Below are 25,417 nucleotides of genomic sequence, written 5' to 3'. Positions count from 1 at the left end.
TTGAAAAGCTTGGCTTCCTCATATCTGGACATAATTTAGGATGGAATAAGGAACAGTGGATGAATTTTTGGCCTTAGGTATAAAGAAGTAGTCTTGCGTTTTTATTTTTTGACATAAAGACAAAATTGAAAAGTTCGCCAACCCCAAGCCAAGCACCAGCAAATATGGGCGTGGGTGGAGAAAATCTCCTGTGAAATGGACACTTCTGGTGGGGGTGAAGGGTGAGCCCCTGCCTTGCTTAACACTGCCTGGTGGTTCTGCCCAGAGGACTGAGAGAGCAAAGTGAGCCACTGTGGGGGAATCACACCCCCAAGTCCCAACCAACTCCCAGATTCCCCCTCCTTCAGCAAAGCATTAGTCACCTGTTCACACTTCAGCTTAACCCTCAACGAGTAAGGTGGAATGAAAAGTACACGGCCAGGCGAGGTGACTCACTCCTGGAATCCCAGGACTTTGGAAGGCCAAGTTGGGTGGACCACTTGAGCCCAGGAGTTTGAGTCCAGCAACACAGCAAGACCTCGTCTCTACGAAAAAAATAAAAAATAAATTAAAAAATTAGCCAGGTGTGGTGGCATGCACCTGTAGTCCCAGCTACTCAGAAGGCTGAGGTGGGAGGATCATTTGAGCCCAGGAAGGCGGGGCTGCAGTGAGCTGTGATTGCACCACTGCACTGCAGTCTATGGTGAGAACCTGACTCTAAAAAAAAAAAAAAGCCTCCCCACCACAAAAAATGAGGCACACATAGTCTATGCCATCCAATGTCACGTCCTTCTTGCTGTGCTTTTACAAGCTCAGCCAGCTCAACCCAACCAAAGTTTTTTTTTTTTAATGGTGCAAAGTCTTGGTGACCGTTTCTTTCATTCACTTACATCTGTGCTGCTAACTGTGTATCTGAGATTTCCTCAAAGGTTTAGCTGAATACTTTTTAAATAATTTTCCATCAAATCAAACTCAGCATTAAATTCATTCACTGCCAAGAAAGGTCACCTCTAAGGTAAAACTTAAGATGAATCTCGAATTCAGAAATGTGGAAAAACAATTTGTTTAGGGAAATATGAAATGTTACATATTAGCTTCTTTATTGAAGAGGCAGCTCAGACCCATTTATATATGCAAAAGTATAGGATGACAAAGTATGTAATGACTCTTTAACCTTCTCAAATATTTCACTCAAAATATACATTATGCTAAGCCTTAAGGACAGCATAGGAAATCTTAGTAGTTGCCATCAAAATTACTATAAATATGTATTTCCTGCACAGAATTATGCAAAATCTACCATTTAATTCTTGTTATGTAGCATATTCATACACATCTAGAAAAATTAGAGTGACGAGTAACACAAATGTTAGCCATTTGTGATTTTAAAAAACTTTTATGGAAAGTGTAACACACATGCAGAAAAATACACATACCTTAAGTGCACAGCTCAGAACACACTCAGATATTTAGCACCCAGGTTTAGAAACAGATTATTCCCAGCACCAGATAAATGCCCCCTTTCAGCCTTGGCCAAGACTAACCGCTATCCTAATTTCAAACCGCGTAGACAAGTTTTGCCCGTCTTCATAATTTATATATTATAAAGGAATCATACAGCATGTTGACTTTTGTGTCTGTGGTCTTTCATTCAGCAAGGTTTGTTAAGTTCAGCTACATTATTGCACGAACTTCTAGTTCATTCGTGCTGTTTTACAGTATTCCACGGAAATACGCCACTTGTTTATTCATTCCATTGCACATGTGCCTTAAGATAATTCTGTTTTGTGCAGTTTTATGCTATAAATATTCTGCATGTCCTTTGGTGGACAGACACATGCCTTTTTGCTGGGTTTGGGTAAAAGGGTATACTTGGTTTTAAGTGCCAGCTTTCAAAAATGGTTTTATGGATGAACAATTCCATCAGTAGTGTACAGTTCCTCTTGCTTACATCCTTGCCAAAAGGATGCTTTTTCATGCTTTTCATTTTAACCATTTCCATGGATGGGTAGCAGTACTACATGGTGTTTTAAATTTGCATTTCCCTGATTACTAATAAAGCTAACACATCTTTTCATGCTTAGTGGCCGTCTGGATATCCTCTAAAGTGAGTGGATATCCTCTAAAATCTTTTGCCCTTTCCATTTTCCCCCTTGATTTGTAGGTGCTCTTTACATATTCGAGATCAGGGGCCAGAAAACTATGAGTGCGGACCAAATCCAGACTGCCACCTGGGTTTATGAATGGTTTTACTGGGAAGCAGTCATGCTCATTTTTTAAAATGCATGGTGTATGGATGCTTTCACACAATAGCAAAGATAAGCATTTGTGACAAAGCCAAAAATTTTCACCATCTGGTACCTTGCTAAAAAGTTTGCCAACACTTTTGCTATACTCAGTGCTGTTGTCACATACACGAACTGCAAATAACTTCTCCTCCTCATGGTTTCCTGTTCATTTTCTTACTGGTGGTCTTTCTGATAAACACAAGTTCTCAAACTTACTATTAAGTTCTATTTTATGCATTAATGCTTTTTTGGGTCTCAATAAACCTTTGCTTACTCCAAGATTACAAACTGTCCTAAGATTTCTTTGTAAAACTTTCACATTTCATATTCAGATTTGCAATCCACCTTCAACTGACTTTTTATTAAATTACAAAATTTAATTGGCAAAGCACATTTACTGGAAAGAATACCCTTTCCCCCACTACACTTCAATGTCACCTTTCTCAAAAGTCAGGTGATGGTATACATGTGTGTCTACTTTTGAATCTGTATGCTGTTCCACTAGTCAGTTTTTTCATCCTTGTGCCAAAATAACACCATCATAATTTATGTGGCTTTATAACAGGTCTTGATATTTGGAAATTTCAATCCTCTCTGTCCATTCTACAAGATAGCCTTGACAATTATTGGCCTTTTGAATATGCATATGAATTCTAGAATTAGCTTGTTAATTTACATTAAAGACTTTGCTAGGATTTTAATTAAGGTTGCAATGAATTTAGGGAAAAAGCAACAGTTTTGAGATTGTCCTGGAATCCTGTCCGTCTCCTCCTTTGTAATTTTCTTTTCTGGATACAGTTCTTCAAAGCTTATTAACTCATTTTTCTCCCCTAGGCACTTGAAGGATCTTTTAAGTGGCACTGCTTTTCAAAATTTCATTTTCCATGATTTTTGCTGGTATATCATAAAATGCTTTTTGCCTAACTTTTATGCAGGGAACTTACCACATTTACTCATGGCATCTGCAAATAGAGATTTATATTTTTTCTTTTTTAAAATTTTACTTCTTTTCTAATCTTTATGCCTTTTGTTTCTGTTTCTTGCATTAGTTTTCTGGTTAGGTCCTTCTGAACAATGCTGAATAAAATCATTGACCGCAGATATCCTTGTCTTATTTTTATAATCTTAGGAGAAATGTTCACTATTTCGTCATACTGTTTGTTGAAGTCTGTTTATGCAATTAAGGAAGTCCCTTTCAATCCCTCATTTGCTAAGATCATAAATGAACATTAACTTTACCACAAGAATGTTCTGCGTGCCAGATTACTTTTCTACAGGTGGTGTACAATAGCAACTGACTTTTGAATATTAAGCCACCTTTGCACTCCTGGAACACAATCTATTTGATTACCATTTTACCTTTTTCCAGAACAAACCCATCTTTGTTTTGTTTACCCAGTATCAGGTCATATGACCACTATAAAACAAGTTACTGGCAAAGACAATGAAATCATTATTATTTTGACTAATCAGGATTCCCCTGTGTCATGCGAAGAAGCAGTAGCTACTTAAACTGTTCCAGCAAGAAATGGAGTGAGGACATTAAGTTAATCGACCAAAAAATATCTGCTAGAAACTTGAATCAATTTGTTCCAAAATACTGGGAAAAAGGGGAATGCACAAAACAATGACACTGTATTTGTATCAAATAGAAGTTTCTGAATAAAATTTCTAAATCACAAAATATTGGCACTAGGCACACTGAAAACTATGGGTTAAAAAACAAAGGTGGTGTGAGAGCTGGGGATATTTTAGAGTATGGGCAGTATGCTTGTTCTCTTTCACTGAAACAGACTTAATTCCAAATTATGTTATGTATAGTTTATCAAGAGTCTTTTAGAAAAGCTTATCTTGCTCAGATGCAGTTGAAAACTTTACAAAAACACTGCCTCTTCTACTACTGAGGCATTTGTTAAAAACCCATTTGTAAAATCCTCTAAATAGAAAACTAGGTATTTTACCATTTTATACCTACTAAATATTATCTGACCAACAATATATCCTGTCTTAGTACATTTGCCATCCTAATATTCAAATAAGAAAACTGCCTCTTCACAAGTCGCCCAATTCCAAACTTGCATAGAATTACCATTAGATTGCTTTTTTAAGACATGATAAAAACGGCCATACACTTATTTAATGCTGTTGTCCTCATGATCAACTCCTGATAATTTAAAAACTTCATTTTATACAACGAAGATTTATTCAGAGCTTATAGCCTCTGAGATCTTTCCTATAAACACCTGATTTTACATTAGAAATATGGCTTTTAGTAGAACAAATTTCCAAGACAATATATTTTCCACATTCACCATATTGACAGATTTTGCCTTTGTATGATTCCCTGATATGTAAACACAATTTGAATCCAAAATAAATATTAAATATTTATAAAACTTCACTCCTGCATAAATTATTTCGTGCCTGATGAGTCGTATGATCTTGCTGAAGGTTTTGCTTCTTGTTACATTCTTCGGGATTCTTCTCCGTGAAAATTCAGATTAAAATGAATCTAACGCCTAAATGCTTCTCACCATTCAGGAACATGAACTCTCAGATAAACACTGACTTTCTATTGGATTTCCCATATTCATTATATTCAGAGAGTTTTCTAAAAATTGAGATCTGACTTCAGAGACTTTCCACATCAAGTACATTCATATTTCCTCGTCTGTGAATTCTCTGATGGCTATTGAAGGCTGATCTGTGGTGGAATTTTTTCCCACATTCATTACATTCATAGGGTTTCTCTCCTGAATGAGTTCTATAGTGTACAGTGAGGTATGACTTCTGAGAAAAGACTTTCCCACATTCATTACATTCATAGGGTTTCTCTCCTGAATGGCTTCTGTAGTGGACAGTGAGGTTTGACATCCGAGAGAAGACTTTTCCACATTTACTACATTCATAGGGTTTCTCTCCTGAATGAATTCGATGATGTATGGTGAGATATGATTTCTGAGAGAAGAATTTTCCACATTCGTAACATTCATAGGGCTTCTCGCCTGTGTGTACTCTTTGATGTCTGAACAGGGATGAATTATGGGAAAAGGTTTTCCCACATTCGCTACATCCATAAGGTTTCTCTTCTGAATGACTTCTATAATGTTCAGTATAGTATGACAACTCAGAGAATAACTTTCCACATACATTACATTCATAGGATTTCTCCCCTTTTGGAAGTGGCTGGTGCCCATCGAAGGCTGAATTTACAAGGAAGGTTTTCCCACATTCATTACATTCATAGGGTTTCTCACCTAAATGAGCTGTATGATGGTTGGTGAGATATGACAACTGAGAGAACTTTCCACATTCACTACATTCATGGGATTTCTCTTCTGTGTGTACTTTCCGATGTCTAATGAAGGCTGAATTTAAATTGAAGGTTTTGCCACATTCATTACATTCATAGGGTTTCTCTTCTAAATGACTTCTATAATGTATAGTGAGGTATGACACGCGAGAAAAGAATTTCCCACACTCGCTACACTGATAGGGCTTTTCTCCTGTGTGTGTTCTCTGATGTGTAATCAGGGTAGACTTTCGGTAGTAGGATTTCCCACATTCATTACATTTATAAAGTTTCTCTCCTGTGTGAGTTCTCTGATGGTCACTGAGTGCGGACTTGCGGGAGAAGGATTTCCCACATTCGTTACATGGATAGGGCCTCTCTCCTGAATGATTCCTCTGGTGTAGGGTGAGATGTGTCTTTTGGCAGAAGGTTTTCCCACATTCACTACATTCATAGGGTTTCTCTCCTGAATGAGTTCTTAGGTGCTGAGTGAGGTGTAACTTCTGACAAAAGGTTTTCCCACATTCATTACATTTATAGGGCTTCTCCTCTAAGTGTGATCTCCGATGTACAGTGAGGGTTCCCTTTTGGCTGAAGGATTTCCCACATACATTACATTCATAAGGTTTCTCTCCTGTGTGAGCCCTCTGGTGGATGATGAATTTTGACTTTTTGCAGAAGGATTTTCCACATTCACTGCATTCAAAAGGCTTAATTTCCATTTGTGATCTCTGATATGCATTAAAATTTGACATCTGTATGAAGTCTGGTCCAGAAGCATTCCACTCATAGGGCTTCTCCCCCATGTAAGCTCTCTTATGAGCAACAAAAACAGCCTCATTGTCTAAGGCTTCCATGCATTCATTATATTCAAAGGGTTTCTCCAAAATATTAATTTTCTGAAGAATATTTTCTTCATTTTGAGAATAGGTATCCCCATTTTGATTAAATTCATACATTTTCTCTCCATGATATGTTTTCTCACATTCATTACACTCATCAGGTTTTGTCTTGGCATAGCTTCCGTCACTACTAATTAATTCCGAAATAGATTCTAAATTCTTTCCACATGAGACACAATTATGAGCTATTATGCTTGAAGGAACAAGGCTTGTTTCCATATAAGTTTGACAAAATGTATTCTCTTTCTCTTCAGTCAGGGTTTTGCTGTTGATACAAGCAGCTTGCCTTGAAAGTTTGTCTTCATTTTCTTGGATTCTCTCTATCAGGTCGTCAAATTTCCAGACTTCTAAAAAGGAAAAATAGTAACAAACTTTGTAAATCTAAACACACTAGCTATGGAAAGGTACTGGTACTCAAGAGCCCCCATTGTGGGGTTGACTCTGGCTTTACAGCCGATCTCCATAAATAAAAATAATTACAAATGCATAGTTCTCTTTGTCCTTTGATTTCTAATACAAAACACACACACATACACATACACACACACACACACACACACACACGGTGAAAGGATAAAGATGAGATGGTGGTAGAAAATAGAAGAGTAACTTCATATTGAATACAGGTAACTTTGTTGCTTTACAAATATTATGTTTCAAACTTTGGTAGAAAAGATGAAATGAAACCAAATGATGAGCAGAGAAGTGGCTGAAAGTGCGCCAGATCCAGGCAAAGATGGGAGGACTTAGATCAAATGGAATCAGGAGGAACAAAAACAGGTGCTAGGTCTCCATGCAAAGGAAAGACTCCATTATGGATTACATTTGGGAGACATCTATTACAATTTATATTAAACTGTAAGATATTGCTTCATATCAAGACTATGATGGTAGCATCCCCACTAGCCTAGACCCTTCCAAAATCTGTGCCTTACTAGTCTGCATACAAATACAAATAAACATTCTGAATGCTCTGATTTCTTCATGTTTACAGAGAAGATTCGCATTCATCCGGAGGAGACCCAGGCATGTGAATGTCCAAAAGAAATGTAAGGAAGACCAGAGGGCAAGGAATCTTTTTTTTTTTTTTGAGATGGAGTCTCACTCTGTCACCCAGGCTGGAGTACAATGGCATAATCTTGGCTCACTGCAACCTCTACCTCCCAGGCTCAAGTGATTCTCCTGCCTCAGCCTCCCAACTGGCTGGGATTACATGCACATGCCACTGCCCCCAGCTAATTTTTGTAGTTTTAGTAGAGACAGAGTTTCACCAGGTTGCCCAGGCTGGTCTTGAACTCCTGACCTCAGGTGATCCACCCACCTCAGCCTCCCAAAGTGCTGGGATTACAAGCATGAGCCACAGTGGCCAGCTAGCAGGTATCTTAAAAACAAGATCATGCTGGCCATGGTGGCTCACGCCTGTAATCCTAGCACTTTGGGGGGCCAAGGTGGGTGGATTGCCTGAGCTCAGGAGTTTGAGACCAGTCTGGGCAACATGCAAAACCCTGTTTCTACTAAAAAAAGAAAAAGAAAAAACGAAACAAAAAACCCAAGATCAGATCTTTGAAGTGTTCTGAAAGTCATATTTAATACTAGCTAACCTTCTTAGCCATTAAATTCTGCTTTCCCTGATTACACAATAAAGCACAGTGGTTAAGAGCATGAACAGCAGAGCAGGCCACCTCAGTTCAAACCCCCAACAATTTACTAACTAAGGCACTGTGGTCAAGTTACATAACTGTGATGCAGTTTCACTCATCTGAATTCAGTGTGAATACGAGTGCCTAAATCATGGGGTTGTCAAAGGACTGAATTAGTACATGTAAACTGCTTAGAACAGTTTATAACATAAAACAAATGATCATTAAGTTCAGCCATTAATTTTCTTTCAATTTGCCGACTTAAATTTCCTAAAACCAGTCATGTCTCTATAATTCTTTTACCCAATTCTGAATACAAACAAGAGTTCCCAAACTCCTGGGTTTCATTTGGTGTAAAATCTTATATCTCAGATTCCCAAGCTGCTCCTGCAATGTACTTTTATTTTTATGTATCGTACACATTTTTGGATCCACTAAACTATTGTTAGCTGCTATCACCCACATTCAAAGAAACCCTGATGGTACTCTGCTCAGAAATCTACAACATCTCTGAGCTCCAGCACCCAAACTCCAACAGAAGAAACAGAAAGGTTATTTTTTTTTTATTTTTATTTTTATTTTTGAGACGGAGTCTTGCTCTTTCGCCCGGGCTGGAGTGCAGTGGCCGGCTCTCAGCTCACTGCAAGCTCCGCCTCCCAGGTTTTACGCCATTCTCCTGCCTCAGCCTCCGGAGTAGCTGGGACTACAGGCGCCCGCCACCTCGCCCGGCTAGTTTTTTGTATTTTTAGTAGAGACGGGGTTTCACCGTGTTAGCCAGGATGGTCTCGATCTCCTGACCTCGTGATCCGCCCGTCTCGGCCTCCCAAAGTGCTGGGATTACAGGCTTGAGCCACCGCGCCCGGCCCAGAAAGGTTATTAATGATATTTTTCACTACCTGGATTCACGATATATATCCAAGCTAGCATTCCACTAATCTGCCAACATCTTCTGCTCCTGGAAGCCTAGGCTATGCCTTGCTTATTCTCAGCCATAAGTCTGTGCTAGTGACCTTCTCTGCTCAGTTTGACTTCTGGTGTTGGCTATACTCAAAATCTATCTACACTTTGGGGGGAAGTTGAAGACATTTATCAAATCTCTTTCCAGTTCATTGAATCTCTTTCCCTTACATTTTAAAATAGCTTTTACATAAAGTTGCACAATGTGCATTGGAGTATAAATTTTCCATGTGAAAGCTGAATTTTATAGTTCATGCAGCTATGATCCTATTTCCTAACCAAAACTTATGCCCCTGGAAAGTATTCATATTTTCTTTGTATCTCTCTGAATAGAAATTAAAGTAGTTCCTAATCTGATGGGTGCTTACAGGTTCTAATCTAACCCCTATCTGTTTTATCAGAATCTATAGTTCAGAATAAATGATCTCTCAATGGATTAATGATAAAGATCTTTCTTTTACCTAGCTCCTTGGCAAGTCAATAAAAAAACCCACTGAATATCTACTGTATGTTGCATTATCAAAGCAAGAAAAGTAAAAAGGTCTTTCCTCTTTGGAGGATTATAATTCAGGTAGAAGAAGCTCAAGCAACAAATATATGTACCTACCTATCAGAGCATATAATCATTTAGAGCATATATTCCTATCAAAGCATAGAATCAGAGAGCATATACTCCTATCAGAGCTTATACTCAGAGAATATAATCTTATCAGAGCATACACTCATAGAGCATACACTCCTATCACAGCATAGAATCCTATCAGAGCACATAATCTCAGAATATATAATCCTATAAGAGTGTATAATCATATTGGAGTATATAATCATATCTAACTTTTTGTGGAAACAATCGCTGAGTGGAATAGGTATTAAGAGAAGGAAAGACTGGAGTGGTCAACGAATCATGAAGGAAACTTCAAGGAGTTAACCTTTTAAGCTCAAATGTAAAGCATAAAGTTCTAAAGTTTATTGCTCAACAATGCAAATACAGTGAACATTACTGTACACTTAAAAATGGTTAAGATAAGGCCGGGCGCGGTGGCTCAAGCCTGTAATCCCAGCACTTTGGGAGGCCGAGATGGGCGGATCACGAGGTCAGGAGATCGAGACCATCCTGGCTAATACGGTGAAACCCCGTCTCTACTAAAAAATACAAAAAACTAGCCGGGCGACGAGGCGGGCGCCTGTAGTCCCAGCTACTCAGGAGGCTGAGACAGGAGAATGGCGTGAACCCGGGAGGCGGAGCTTGCAGTGAGCTGAGAGCCGGCCACTGCACTCCAGCCTGGGTGGCAGAGCAAGACTCTGTCTCAAAAAAAAAAAAAAAAAAAAAAAAAAAAAAAAAAAAAAAAAAAAATGGTTAAGATAGTAAATTGCATGTTATGTTTTTTTGGTTTGTTTGTTTTGAGACGGAGTTTCGCTCTGTCGCCCAGGCTGGAGTGCAGCAGCAATCTCCGCTCACTGCAAGCTCCACCTCCCGGGTTCATGCCACTCTCCTGCCTCAGCCTCCCAAGTAGCTGGGACTACAGGTGCCTGCCACCATGCCCGGCTAATTTCTTTGTATTTTTAGTATAGATGGGGTTTCACCATGTTCGCCAGGATGGTCTCAATCTCCTGACCTCGTGATCCGCCTGCCTTGGCCTCCCAAAGTGCTGGGATTATAGGCGTGAGCCACTGTGCCGGGCCATGTTATGTGTTTCTTAAACCACAATTTAAAATTAAATGAAGGGGCTGGGTGCAGTGGCTCATGCCTGTAATCCCAGCACTTTGGGAAGCTGAGGAGGGCAGATCACTCTGTTGAACTTCTGGCCAACAGACTGAAACCCTGTCTCTATTAAAAATACAAAAACAGGCCGGGCGTTGAGATGGTGCATGCCTGTAATCCCAGCTACTGGGGAGGCTGAGGCACAAGAATCACTTGAACCTGGGAGGCAGAGGTTATCCTGAGCCAAGATCGCACCACTGCACTCCAGCCTCAGTTACAGAGACTCTGTCTCAATAAATAAATAGGCTGGGCACAGTGGCTCAGACCTGTAATCCCAGCACTTTGAGAGGCCGAGGCAGGTGGATCACAAAGTCAGGAGTTAGAGACCAGCCTGACCAATACGGTGAAACCCCGTCTCTACTAAAAATATAAAAATTAGCCAGGCATGGTGGCGTGCGCCTGTAATCCTAGCTACTTTGGGAGGCTGAGGCAGGAGAATCGCTTGAACCTGGGAGAGGAAGGCTGCAGTGAGCCGAGATTGTGTCACTGCACTCCAGCCTGGGCAACAAGAGCAAGACTCCATCTCAAAATGGAAGGAAGGAAGGGAGGGAGGGAGGGAAAATATGTATTATCTAGGCAAGTAAAATGCAGATGAAGGAAAAGGACAATGATCATTTGAATGGAAGATGGATCCACTGTAATCCAGGTATGGGAGAATACTGAACATTAATGTCAAAAGGAACCGAATGTGCTGACGATCTGCAAAGCATTTCACAAAGGACAAAGACCACAAACCATGGAGAGAAGACTAGCACAATCAAATACTGGGAGGTGAGGAAGGTAGACAGAATTCATGATTTTGGAATGTGCACAGTTTATCATCAGACATTCTGAGAAGGAAGGAAGTGAACTATCTCACTGGTACTGCTGTTATCAAGCAAAATATTCAACTAGACTCCTGGTTAAAAGTGTGAGACATATCAATTTGGAGGCAAGCTGCAAAAATACACAGGAAAAAAGGTCTTAGAAGTTGAGATTAGATAAACTCTTTAAGGGATACAAAGAAAACCAAAAAAGTGGAAAACAGGTCTTAGGGTGATATTCCTGAAAAGGCAAGAAAAAGAACAGACATTCACTTATGAAATTCACACTTCCTGAATGTCTACTACGGACAGAGCATGATTCCAGTTATGGGGAAGGGGAAATGAACACACAGACAGGTGATAAATGAGCACTGGGGAAAGAGAGGAAAGCTGAGGAGTGCTATATTGTCACATCAACTGAGCATGGACTTTGGGAAATGACGTACACTACAAGCTGTGACTGAATTCATAAGCATAGGTGGAAGATGAGGTTTTGGTATCTGAATGCCTAAAGAAGTAAATAAAATTAAGGGCAGAAAATAAGTCCAAGGTATTTTTAAAGGAAGGAAGGAAAGAAAATGGAAGATAAAAAGAATGAACATAAAAGTCTCAAGTTAATTTTTATGTCAGACTTCTGAATGCCCCAAAACAAAACAATTCTGTAAGGCTGGGAGCAGTGGCTCAGGACTGTAATCTTAGCACTTTGGGAGGCTGAGGTGGGTGGATCACTTGAGGCCAGGAGTTCAAGATCAGCATGGCCAACATGGTGAAACCCCGTCTCTACTAAAAATACAAAAATTAGCCAGGCGTGGTGGCATGCACCTGTAATCCCAGCTACTCAGGAGGCTGAGGAAGGAGAATTGCTTGAACCTGGGAGGTGGTGGGTGCAGTGAGCTGAGATCATACCACTGCACACCAGCTTGGGTGACAAAACAAGACTCTGTCTCCAAAAAACAAACAAACAAAACCCCACAACAATTCTGTAATGGCGAGGGAGTAAGTAAGTTACCAATCATGCTGGAGGAAGAGGAAGTGAATGGGTCTCCAGTACAGGTTAGAATGGAAAAAATCCCTACCAATATAAATCAAATGTAAAATCAACAGAAGAGTTCATGTATGTGTGTGGGAAGGAAAGTGATATTTGGGGGTTGGGAGGTGGGCCTGAGGGTACCGAATACATATCAACAACTCTTTAGTCACTCCCAAAGGTCTGGGATGAGCATTTTTTAACATTTGATACTCTACTAACTTGCCTGGACTATGCTGACATGGAAATTCACCTTCCATTATCCACGGCTCTTCTCCCTGCTCCAACTTAATGATGACGTTTGGCTTGGTGATATCATACCCTGTTAATGGGAAAAGAAGGAGGACTTGGGCAAGCTGCTTGGCTTCAGAATCTCCGAAGTACAAGATGTTGCCACCTCATAAGCTGCATAACAGAAGTGCTCCATTTTTTACTTCATCAAAGTTAGAACCTTTTAATGATAATAATATAAATACTCCAACTAGTGCCCACAAGGAATTAAATGGTGTCATCACTTATTTCTTCAAATTCAAGGCTAAAACCCCATTCAACTGAGAGCATTCAGAAAGCAAGCTATCCTCACCCACAGAAACTAGATGGCTATAGTTCTCCAACATCACATCCCTGTATGTTATCTTCTCATCAGGGTCCAGTTGCTGCCACTCCTCCTGGGTGAAATCCACAGCCACATCTTTGAATGACACTGGCCCCTGTAATGGCAACAGGATCAGAATTGGGAAATATGGAAAAGGGATAGGGGGATAACATTTTACAAAGCTCACTGGTAAAGTTAACCATGAACATTGTATACCTTATTTTATGTTACAGATCATGGAAGGGAAATCATATTGGAAATCATATTGGAAACATATATCCTTTGGGGTCATGTATATATACGTATATATATGTGTATACACACACACACACACACACACACACATATATATATATAAAATATATATTACCCACAAAAATAAAAACCGAAAACACAACTGAACTCCTATTTTGAAACTGAACTGAGCTTTGGGCATATGAGTGAAACATCATGCCCGCTCTCAAAAAGTAGACAACCTAATAAAGAGATAAATATGAAAACAAACATATGCATTTTACTCCTTGTCACTTCTTTTAGTCTTCTTTGCTGTCAGACCCTCCCCTTCTCCTGGACCTCTTCATGTTGGAGTGCTCACCACTCAGTTCCTGGTCTTCTTCTTCCTAACTCACTGCTCTGGGGCTCTCACCTAGTTTCAACTCCTTGTTCTTCTGGCTCTTTTATTCTCATGGCCAGTGGCCTCTGGCTATCTGCATGGCAGAGTTTTATCTCAAACATCTCAATCTTACAGCAATAAATATTTGTTAAATGAATGAATGCCCAAAGCTGTTATTAGAGTAATGCAGACAAGATGCAGAATGATTTAACAAAAGAGGATCAAATTATTTTAACTTTATGCCATCAGATTAGGCTTCACAGACTCAATTAACTGGAAGTCCTTAAAGATGCACTGTGTATTCTATGGGATGAAGGGGAAGAATATGATGAGGTGTAAAAAGTACCAATGGCAAACATGAAGCAGCTTCAATTTTTAAGAGGTTGGGGCTGGGCATAGTGACTCATGCCTATAATCCTAGCACTTTGGGAGGCTGAGATGGGAAGATCGTTTGAGCTCAGGAGTTCGAAACCAGCGTGGGCAACACAGTAAGACCTCATCTCTGCTAAAAATAAAATTTTTTAAAAAAATTGGCTGGACATCATGGCACATGCCTGTAGTTCCAGCTACTTGGGAGGCTAAGGCAGGAGGATCACTTGAGCCTGGGAGATCAAGGCTGCAGTGAGCTGTGAATGTAACACTGCACTCCAGCCTAGGCAACAGAGTGAGACCTTATCTCAAAAAAAAAAAAAAAAAAAAAAAGGAAAAATACAAAACTCCTGGGCTCCAGCAATCCACTTGCCTTGGTCTCCCAAAGTGTTGGGATTACAGGCTTGAGCCAGCATGCCCCGCCCAAACTTGTAGTTTAGAAAAAGAAAGTGCCCAGTAAGCATGTTGCATTATCCTATTATTTATAAAGAACATATCAACAAGGGGTTCAAACCCAGTGATACAGCTAGGACTATGTAGATCCCAAGAGATAGCAGAGGCAGAGCCGCTAGGCTGCTGTGCTGAGAAACTAAAGCAGGACATCCAAGCTTATCCACAGGCAGGCCACAGGAGCTGATAAAATCACTGAGAGAGAGCTATAACCTTCTGGGTTAAGTTAGTCCAGAATGTGAGGAGGCGGTAGGGGTTAGAAGACTGATCAACCACTAAACAACATAAAATTACATGCCAATACCACTTACATCAATACAAATACCCAAAATGAAACATAATCAAACAAAATCCAGTACCAGTTTAAACACATAATATACAACAGACAAATGGGACTTATTCCCATTTGACTAGTTTAATATTTGGAAATCCATTAATATGACAAGCCACTATAACACAGCAAAGAAGAAAAGTCTTGTATCCATAAAGATACTTGAAAAAGCTTGACAGAAAAAGCTGATTTAAAAAAACAAACTAAAGAAAATAGATACTTGGGAGGCTGAGGCAGGAGAATGGCGTAAGCCCGGGAGGCGGAGCTTGCAGTGAGCTGAGATCCGGCCACTGCACTCCAGCCTGGGCGATAGAGCGAGACTCCGTCCCAAAAAAAAAAAAAAAAAAAAAAAAAGAAAATAGAAACTTCATTAACATCAATATTATGTATATACACAAATAAAACTATTGCACCCTAATACGCAATAGTACGTACGATATATATGTGACATATGTATTTCAATTACACACAAGCACATATATACAGTTTGCGTGTACACACACACACACACACATTTATGCCTCAGTCTTCTCGGTCCAAAAATCAGGATTTTACTTAACAGGAAAAAACTACATACCTTCCCACTAAGATCAAGAACAAGGTATTAATAAAATGCTCATTATCTACAATTAGAGAAAACAACAGAGGAATATAAGAAAAAGTAAAAGTGCTTGGGCATGGTGGCTCATGCCTATAATCCCAACACTTTGGGAGGCTGAGGCAGGTAGATCACCTGAGGTCAGGAGTTCGAGACCAGCCTGGACAACATGGTGAAACCCCATCTCTATTAAAAATAAAAAAAAATAAAAAATAAAAAAAATTAGTTGTATTATTAAGGTCAACTTAATCAGTTACCCTAAATTACTTTATAAATATGCAATCCCAATAAAAATACCAAAAAGCTTTTTCCTGGAACTAGATAAGCTGACACTACAGTTCATATGAGGCGGAAGAAAATCAAAAACAGCTCAGGGAAAAAAAACATTTGGACATGGATAAAACTGGATCCAGGTCAGGTGCGGTAGCTCATGCCTGTAATCCCAGTACTCTGGAAAGCTGAGGCAGAAGGACTCATTGAGGCCAGGAGTTTGATACCAGCCTTGGCAACATAGCAAGACCCTATCTCTACAAAGAAAAAATGCATATATTAGAAAAAATATACAGAGAGAGACATTAGGACTTCTGCCCTCAGCTGTGATAAACTAACAGGTACTGGATATGCCCTCTAACCTGAAACAGTACATACCAAAGAACAACAACAAAAAAACAAAAACAGAAAGAAAAATAAAACGGAGAACATACGCGAAGCAATTTTTTTTTTTTTTTTTTTTGGTGAAGTCTCACTCTTGTCTTCCAGACTGGAGTGATATGGCACAATCCTGGCTCACTGCAACCTCCGTCTCCTGGGTTCCAGTGATTCTCCTGCCTCAGCCTCCCGAGTAGCTGGGATTACAGGTGTTCACTAGCACGCCTGGCTAATTTTTGTATTTTTAGTAGAGACAGGGCTTCACCATGTTGGCCAGGCTGGTCTTGAACTCCTGACCTCGTGATCCACCTGCCTCGGCCTCCCAAAGTGCTGTGATTACAAGTATGAGCCACCACGCCCAGGCTGAAGCAATGGTTTTCAAGGCACTGATTATCAGGCAGTAGAGTTATCTATAAGTGATGGGAAATAAACAAGGTGAACCAATCAACTTCTGCCTTGAGCATTTCCAGGCCATGGAGCACAGAAGAAGAACAGAGGCAGATGTGAGGAGAAAGAGTTGCAAGATGGGAAAATGGGCAGGAAATTGCAACCCATAAGGATGAAAAGAATCAGTCCATCAAAACTGGCCCAGAATTGACACAGAGTTTACAACAGGCACAGAGCACTGAGAGAGTTCATCATTCTATTCCAAATGTTCAAAAAAATTGAGACAGGCAAGTTGTAAAAAAGACCCACGCTAACCTTCTACAGATAGAAACTAGAATATCTGAGATGAAAATTATACTGGACAAGATTAACAGCATCGTGGAAAAAAGAGATTAGTGAATATAAAGATAGCAACAGAAGTTACATAAAATGAAACAGAACAAATAATTAAAAGCAAATAAAGAGCAACAGTGTGTTGTGGGAAAATTTCAAGTGGCCTAATATACAGGCAACAAGAATCAGTGGAGGGGAGGTAGTGGGTATTTGAAGAAAAAATGATAAAAATGTTCCCAAGGTGATGACACCATAAACCCAAGATCCAAGAAGTTCAACGATCCCCAAAAGAGAAACATGAAAAAAATGATACCATGACACATTGCAATCAAATTGCCCAAAACTAATGATAAAACGTTTAAAACAATAAGGGAGGGAAGACAAAAAGACATGTTATATATAGGGGAACAAAGATGAGTATGACATCAGATTTCTCTTAGAAAAAAATGTAAGCAGGAAGACAATACAGAAACACATTTAAAGCACTGTGGAGAAAAATCCAGCAAAACACCTTTAAAAGGAAAGACACAATGAAGACATTTGCAGACATACAAGAATTCATCATCAACTAGAAGAAATGTTAAAGAAAGTCCTTCAGGCAGAAGTAAAATGACAGCAAATAAAAATTTAGATTTACACAAAGGAATGAAGAGTACCTGTGTATTTTCTCTCATTACTTAAATCTCTTTAAAAGATAACTGGGTCGGGTGTGGTGGCTACACCTGTAATCCCAGCACTTTGGAAGGCTGAGGCAGACAGGTCACCTGAGGTCAGGAGTTTGAGACCAGCCTGGCCAACATAGAGAAACCTCGTCTCTACTAAAAATATAAAAATTAGCCAGGTGTGGTTGTGGGTGTCTGTAATGCCAGCTACCCGGGAGGCTGAGGCAGGAGAATCACTTGAACCCGGGAGGCAGAAGTTACAGTGAGCCAAGATCATACCCCTGTACTCCAGCATGGGGGACAGAGTGAGACTCTGTCTCAAAATAAATAAATAAATAAATAAATAAATAAAACAGTTTAATTAACAACAATGTAATAGATTCTGTGTGGCACTGATACCACCTGTAAAAATAAAATGAACAATGGTGTACAGACCAAGAGGAGAGAAATGGAAGTATCCTATTGTTAAGTTTCTCTTACTCTAAGAAAAATGGTACATTACTTAAGAATAAACTATGATAATTAAAGTTGCACACTATAAATTCTAACTCACTAAAATAACAAAACAGTGTGACAGCTAAAAACCCAACAAAAGACATAAAAAAAGAACCATAAAACATTCTCAGTTAATCAAAAGGAAGACAAACAAAGACATTTTAAAAAGAAACAAAGAAGATGAGACTAAAAGAAAGCAAAGACAATGGACTATAACCTAACTAGTTTTATCAATAATCACATTACATGTAAACAGTCTATACACCCCCAATTATGAGACAGAAATAGACTGATGAAAACAAGCAAGATCTAAATCTTGCTGCCTACAAGAAATAATACTTTAGATATAAAGATGCAAATACGTTAAAAATAAAAGGATGGAATAAGATATACCATGCACGCATTACTAAAAAGAATGCTACATAAATAACAAAGCACATTTCACAGCCTGGAATATTAGCAGGGTTAAGGAAGGCCATTTTACAAAGTGGTTTATTAATCAACAGGACGTAATAACCTTGAACATTCATGTATCTAATACAACACATAAAGCAAAAAGTGGTAAAATTGCAAAGAGAAACAGAACCACAATTGCAGCAGGAGATTTCAATCCCCTCTCCCCCACAATTGATACAAATAGGCACACAATCAACAAGGGTATAGTACACCTGAACAACACAACCAACCAACTTGATCCCATTAACATTTATCAAACACTCTACCAACCAGAGCAGAACAAGCCATCTTCTCAAGATGCGCAGAATTTTCCCAAGACAGATCCTATTCTAAGCCATAAATTTAAGAGGTTCCATGTAGCATTCCAGACAAAAATTCACAATCTAAATCTAATCATGAAGAAAGATCAGGGAAACCTAAATTTAAAGACTTCTATAAAATCACTGGCCTGTATTCTTAAATTTATAATGGCGCTGAGGAACAAATCCATATTAAACAGACTTAAAAAGCATGAAAACTAAAGGCAATTGACAGTCCTAGACTGAATCTTCTACCAAAAATTAAAAATTGCTATTAAGGAAATTATTGGGAAATTGGCAAAACTGGAAAATGAACTATAGTTGAGATAAAAGTATTAAATCAATGACAAATTTCCTGAATTCAATTACCATGCTATGGATATTTAATAGAATTTAAAAGAATGTTCTTGATTTTATGAGATATAATGTAAAACTTTATAGGGTAAAGAGGCATGACATATAACACCCACTCTAAAATAGTTCAGAAAAAAAAAAAACATATACATACATGTATGTATATATCCATATAAATGATTAATGTGGGAAAATGTTAAGAATGAAGTATCTGAACAAAAGGACGTATCTGGGATTTCTTTGTAAAATCCTTGCAATTTTTCTGAAAATTTGAAATGATTTCAAAACGAAATGCTGAACAGAAAATAATGCTATCAAATATATATTATATGTATATATTTGCTATCAAATATATCAAATATATTTCAAAAGGACTCAGAAACCAACTTAAAGGGATTCTGTCTGGCCAAAGATGGAGTCATTTAATTTTCTAAAAGAATCACAACTTTGATGTACTGAAATATTTACTATCTGTTTAAACCCATGAGCTCATAATGGTAACGAAACAAAAAAAACCTTCCTGCTTAGAAGCCTACTCAATATTTTAGAAACTCTCTTTCCTGCATGAATTACATAACCAAATAGAGAATAGAAATTTATCTTCAGAAAAGTATTCTAGGCCAGCTGTGACGGCTCATGCCTATAATCCCAACACTGGGAGGTCAAAGAAGAGGATCACTTGAGCCCAGGAGTTCAAGACCAGCCCGGGCAACATAGCGAAACCTGTCTCTACTAAAAATTAAAAAATTAGCTGGGCATTGTGGCACATGACTATACTTCCAGCTACTTGGGAGGCTGAAGTGGGAGGATCACTTGAGCACAGGAGTTTGAGGCTGCAGTGAGCCATAAACGCGCCAGCCTGGGTAACATAGTGCGACTCTGTTTCCAAAACAAGAAAAGAAAAGAAAGTTATTTTGGCTAGTAAATAAAGAAGAAATGGTAGAATTAGCAGATCACCATTTTGCCTCCCCCTAATGAACTAGTAAATCACAGCAATAATCAACAGTTCATAGTTCTCAAGTTCACAAAAACAAAGAAGGTAACACGTGCCTCCAGAAGTAGACAAATACCACGTATGGTACAGCTGTGTGAAAAGAATTGAACATAAACCTGATTAGACTTCCAGATCAAACTACCAATTTTACAAGGCATACAAGATATTTTTTTAAAAATGTGCTAAAGGTGAAACAAGGGTAACACAATCTAAACTGAGGATAACCAACCCAGTTTCTTCAAAACAATAAGCACGCAAGAGACATACTATGGGAACTATTAAAAGATTTAACCCAACTGCCACATGTATTAAGAAAGGGAGTATTATGGGTTATTCCTAGCTCCTTTTAAAAAGACTTCTTATTAGCCAGGTGTGGTGGCTTACACCTGTAATCCTATAGCACTTTGGGAGGCCACAGTGAAAGGATCGCTTGAGGCCAGGAATTTGAGACCAGCCTGAGCAATACCGTGAAAATACATCTCTAGGCTGGGAGCAGTGGCTCACGCCTGTAATCCTAGCACTTTGGGAGGCCGAGGCGGGCAGATTGCCTGAGCTCAGGAGTTTGAGACCAGCCTCAGGGTGACATGGTGAAACGCAGTCTCTACTAAAATCCAAAAAAAATTAGCTGGGTGTGGCAGCGTGCACCTGTAGTCCCAGCTACGCGGGAGGCTGAGGCAGGAGGATTGTATCAGCCCAGGAGATTGAGGCTTCAGTGAGTTGTGAGAACGTCTCTACACTCCAGCCTGGGTGATAGAGCAAGACCCCACCTCAAAAAAAGAAAAAAAGAAGGCCGGGCACAGTGGCTCATGCCTGTAATCCCAGCACTTTGGGAGGCAGAGGCGGGCAGATCATGAGGTCAGGAGATTGAGACCACGATGAAACCCCGTCTCTATTAAAAATACAAAAAATTAGCCGGGCACGGTGGTGGGTGCCTGTAGTCCCAGCTACTCAGGAGGCTGAGGCAGGAGAATGGCGTGAACCCAGGAGGCGGAGCTTGCAGTGGGCCGAGATCATGCCATTGCACTCCAGCCTGGGCAACAGAGCGAGACTGTCTCAAAAAAAAAAAAAAAAAGGAAAAAAGAAAAAAACAAACAAAACAAAACAGACTTCATCATTTAAAGACAAACAGAAATACTTACAGATAAATCTCTTTAAAAGCCAAGAAAAGAGAGACTCCATGGAGAAAATATCAGTTTGGAAGTAACAGATGTCAAAGGCAGACAAAGGGTCCTATGAGGTAGGGCTAGGAAATGCCCGCTGGATTTGACTGCAATTAAATCACCGGTAATGTTTACTGACTGACTCAGCAACGTGAAAAGGACAAAACTAAAACGCTGAGAACTGAAATGAGAAATAGAAATAGGAAATCTTCACAAGAGAGTAACTGTATTGCTTGCTGTGCAACCCAAACAGAAAGAAGAACAAGTATTTGAAGGATGATCACGTCATTCATTCCCCCCATGATCTAGGACTTAACAGTAAAAACAGAATTCTGTCTACTTGGACCACAGAATTTCTGTCCCTGGAAAAATGATATGCACCAAGTCCTCCTTGGGCAGCAGGCCCTCTGCTTACATAAGCACCAGGAATAAGCCATAAGTTACGGTAATGTAATGGTTGTTATCAGGAAAGCTATCCATAATTATATCAACTTGAATGAAGAAATTTTTCCAAGTCCTAGAAAATCTTTTAAATCCACAAGTAACAAAATTGGTTTCTCCTTATAATGAATGCAAACGATGTCATGGAGGGTGACAATGCAAACGATGTCACGGATGGTGATATGGTTTTGGTTTGTGTCACCGCCCAAATCTCATGTTCAATTGTATTCCCCATTGTTGGAGGTGGGGCCTGGTGGGAGGTGACTGGATCATGGGGGTAATTTCCCTCTTGGTGCTGTTCTCCTGATACTGAGTGAGTTATCACAACACGTGGTTGTTTAAAAGTGTGTAGCGCCTCCCCCTCCCTCTTCCTCCTGCTCTGGTGATGGAATATGTACCCGCTTTCCCTTCGCCTTCCAGCATGACGGTAACTTTCCTGAGGCCTCCCCAGCCACACTTCCTATGACAGAGCCTGCAGGCGGGAGCCAATTCAACCTCTTCTCTTTGTGAATTACCCAGTCTTAGTTATTTCTCTATAGCAGTGTGAGAATGGACTAATACAAACGGCATTTTCCTTTTGTGATGACTGCAAAGAATATCAGCCCTGGGTGCGGCTCAATTTCCACAGCCTTAAAATACACTACCCATACATATAAGCTTCACAAATCACTTTTGGTGCTGATCTGCCACACTCACTACATTTTACAGGGTAATGTCTAGTTCCACATTCCCATTTTAAAGTATGAATCCTGGCTGGGTGTGGTGGCTCATGCCTGTAATCCCAGCACTTAGGAAGGCTGAGGTGGGGTCACCTGAGGTCAGGAGTTTGAGACCAGCCTGGCCAACATGGTGAAACCCTGTTTCTTCTAAAAATACAAAAAATTAGCCGGGCATGGTAGCGTACACCTGTAATCCCAGCTACTTGGGAGGCTGAGGCAGGAGAATCGCTCGAACCCAGGAAGTGGAGGTTGCAGTGAAGCGAGGTCATGCCACTGCACTGCAGCCTGGGCAACAGAGCAAGACCCTATCTCAAAAAAAAGAAAAAAAAGAAGTATGAATTCTTACAAACCTCTGAAAATGCATCATAAAATAAAGTAGTGGAACATATACACAAGCAGGAAAACTCACCTGCAATGTGTTCATTTTCTGCTGCTCTTGGAAATGTGCAGAGACTGTGGCTGGTAGACCTAGAGGGGGAGAAGCAGGTCATTGAAGTCATAAGTGCTCTGGCTTGCAAAGGCAGGAAACTCCTGCGTAAGAACCACAAAAGAAAGCTCAATAGGCTAACACCCTGTGAACACTCAGCCTGCAAACACTCAGAAGGGCCTAAAAGAGTGATACAGGTGGCCGGGCGCGGTGGCTCAAGCCTGTAATCCCAGCACTTTGGGAGGCCGAGACGGGCGGATCACGAGGTCAGGAGATTGAGACTATCCTGGCTAACATGGTGAAACCCCCGTCTGTACTAAAAAATACAAAAAACTAGCCGGGCGAGGTGGCGGGCGCCTATAGTCCCAACTACTGGGGAGGCTGAGGCAGGAGAATGGCGTGAACTCAGGGGGCGGAGCTTGCAGTGAGCTGAGATCCGGCCACTGCACTCCAGCCCGGGTGACAGAGCAAGACTTCGTCTCAAAAAAAAAAAAAAAAAAAAAGGGTGATACAGGGTTTCGCCATGTTGGCCAGGCTGGTCTCGAATTCTGGCCTCAAGTGATCCACCTGCCTTGGCCAGCATGGTGAAACCCCCTCTCTACTTAAAAATAACAAAATAATTAGCCAGGCATAGTATCACATGCCTGTAGTCCCTCAGGAGGCTAAGGCACAAGAATCCTTTGAACCTGGGAGGTGGAGGTTGCAGTGAGCCGAGACCACGCTGCTGCACCCGAGACTGGGTGAGAGACACTGTCTCAACACACACACACACACACACACACACACCACACACGAGTGATGGGGAAGCATGCACTTGTAACTTTGTAACTCTAAGATAATCAGGTAGTAACTAGACGAGTTAGACTCTCATGGGTAACATGACTCCTTTTACAAACAATCTACCATCATCAAATACAACGTACAAAAAGAAAAAAAAAATCCCATCATACGGCTTGTGTTTTTGGTGGTTTGTTGAGACAGGGTCTCAATCTACCACCCAGGCTGGAGTGCAATGTTACATTCACAGCTCACTGCAGCCTCGACCTCCTGGGCTCCATCAATCCTCCCACCTCAGCCTCCTGAGCAGTTGGGACCACAGGTACATCCCAGCATGTGTGGCTACTTTTGTATTTTTTGTAGAGTCAGGGTCTCCCTATGTTGCCTAGGCTGGTCTCTAACTCCTGGTCTCAAGGGACACTCTTGCCCTAGCCCCGCAAAGTGCTGGGATTACAGGTGTGAGCCACTGCATCCGCCCGCATTTCCTTATTGCCTCTTTAAACTGCTTAAAATCAAAAAAGCCATAGGAATTGAGTATGTGAGCCCTCAGAAATGAACGTGTATAAAATATGGTTTTGTTTCTAAATTATCTAAGTGAATTTGGTAATATTGCTGCACCTAACAATCTTCTATTAAGAAAACTAGGATACGGGAGAAAGAACACTGGCCTGGGAGATAAGACTCCTGAGTTCTACTATGAGCACCTCTACCCACAAAGCCGGTGACCTGGTCAAGTCATCCACCTGCTAAGGTCCAGCCTCTTCCCCTAGCAACTGAGGCAGCAAGAGAGAATCCCTGCAGACTGTTCCTGCATTACTACGATTCTCCAGGGCAGATCTAAGCGGGAATCAGCAGACACTTAAATGAGAGAACAGAGGTGCTGACAGACGTTTAGAGACGGTCGAAATCTGGAGCACAGAGAGGAGGAGGAAGGGCTGTTAGGGGTTAGTGGGGAGTGGAGACGACGTCCGCAGCTGAGGCTGGGGACACCCTCCACGTCCCCGTAAACCTCGTCCTCCCAGATCTTCCTATGCAGCACCTGTTCGCTGCAGCCGGACCCTGCCCTCAAACCGAAACACACGTCTCTCCTGCAAGCGATCGGGACCCTCCCCCTGCCCCACACTCTAAGGTCCCCAACGCACGGTGACTTTACCCAGGCCCTTCTCGCTCCAGGCCCGAAAACCCAAGACCTACCCGCCTGGGGCTCCGCAGCCTCTGCCCCAGGGCTCCCGAGAGGCCGGGACGGGCCTGCTGTCGCGCGTCTGCTCGAGAGGTCCCCTCCTTTCCACCTCACCAAGGCTGTTCTGCTCCCGAGGGGCCCCGGCCGGGCCTACGGGGCAAATCCAAGCGAGTCTCCTTCCTGCGGCCCAGATCCGCCTCCCTGGGGCTCACCATACAGCAGCGGCCTGAGCTAGGCCGCCAAGGACACAAACGGGCCAGGCCCGGGTCCCGCCGCCCCTTCGCCTCCGCCACCGGGGTCCCCGCTCGAGCCTCCACCCGGCAGGCGCGAACCCTGGCCCGCACAGCTCCGCGCCCGCCTAGGTGCTGGCCCTGGTGGTCAGCGCCCAGCCCCGCAAGCTCCGCGATTCCCGTCCACTGGAGGCCAAAGCCTGGGAACCAAAGCAAGCGGTGACCTGAGGACGCACAGGAAGCGAGGGC

General features: G+C 41.1%; 1 protein-coding gene across 4 annotated transcripts; it reads right to left on the bottom strand.

Moving 5' to 3' along the window:
• Positions 1 to 1,043: 1,043 nt before the first annotated feature.
• On the bottom strand, positions 1,044 to 25,283 carry RBAK (RB associated KRAB zinc finger). 4 transcript variants are annotated; one of them, XM_033193100.1, is made up of 5 exons: positions 25,151 to 25,281; positions 22,964 to 23,022; positions 13,234 to 13,360; positions 12,877 to 12,972; positions 1,044 to 6,808 (listed from the first exon to the last, which is right to left on the bottom strand). In XM_033193100.1, the coding sequence occupies exons 2-5, from the start codon at positions 22,976 to 22,978 to the stop codon at positions 4,899 to 4,901; spliced, it is 2,148 nt and encodes a 715-aa protein (XP_033048991.1). In that variant the 5' UTR covers positions 22,979 to 23,022; positions 25,151 to 25,281; the 3' UTR covers positions 1,044 to 4,898. The 4 variants fall into 4 exon arrangements, with proteins under 4 accessions (XP_033048991.1, XP_033048990.1, XP_033048992.1 ...); XM_033193099.1 differs by having other exon boundaries at positions 24,953 to 25,232; XM_033193101.1 differs by lacking the exon at positions 22,964 to 23,022 and having other exon boundaries at positions 25,151 to 25,283.
• Positions 25,284 to 25,417: the final 134 nt, after the last annotated feature.

The sequence above is a fragment of the Trachypithecus francoisi genome, unplaced genomic scaffold, assembly GCF_009764315.1.
Source record: "Trachypithecus francoisi isolate TF-2019V2 unplaced genomic scaffold, Tfra_2.0 Lachesis_group4, whole genome shotgun sequence".
Classification (NCBI taxonomy): Eukaryota; Metazoa; Chordata; class Mammalia; order Primates; family Cercopithecidae; genus Trachypithecus; species Trachypithecus francoisi.
The sequence above is the reverse complement of the archived record's forward strand: the minus strand, read 5'-3'. Positions and strand labels throughout refer to the sequence as shown.

Bases quoted from the DNA above. Each gene is read 5' to 3' on its own strand.
- RBAK (XM_033193100.1), bottom strand. The intron at 12,973-13,233 runs GTGAGGATAGCT...TCCCATTAACAG, and splicing joins TAGCCATCTAGTTTCTGTGG to GGTATGATATCACCAAGCCA. The intron at 6,809-12,876 runs GCAAGTTAGTAG...TTTCCTTTTTAG, and splicing joins TCCATGTCAGCATAGTCCAG to AAGTCTGGAAATTTGACGAC.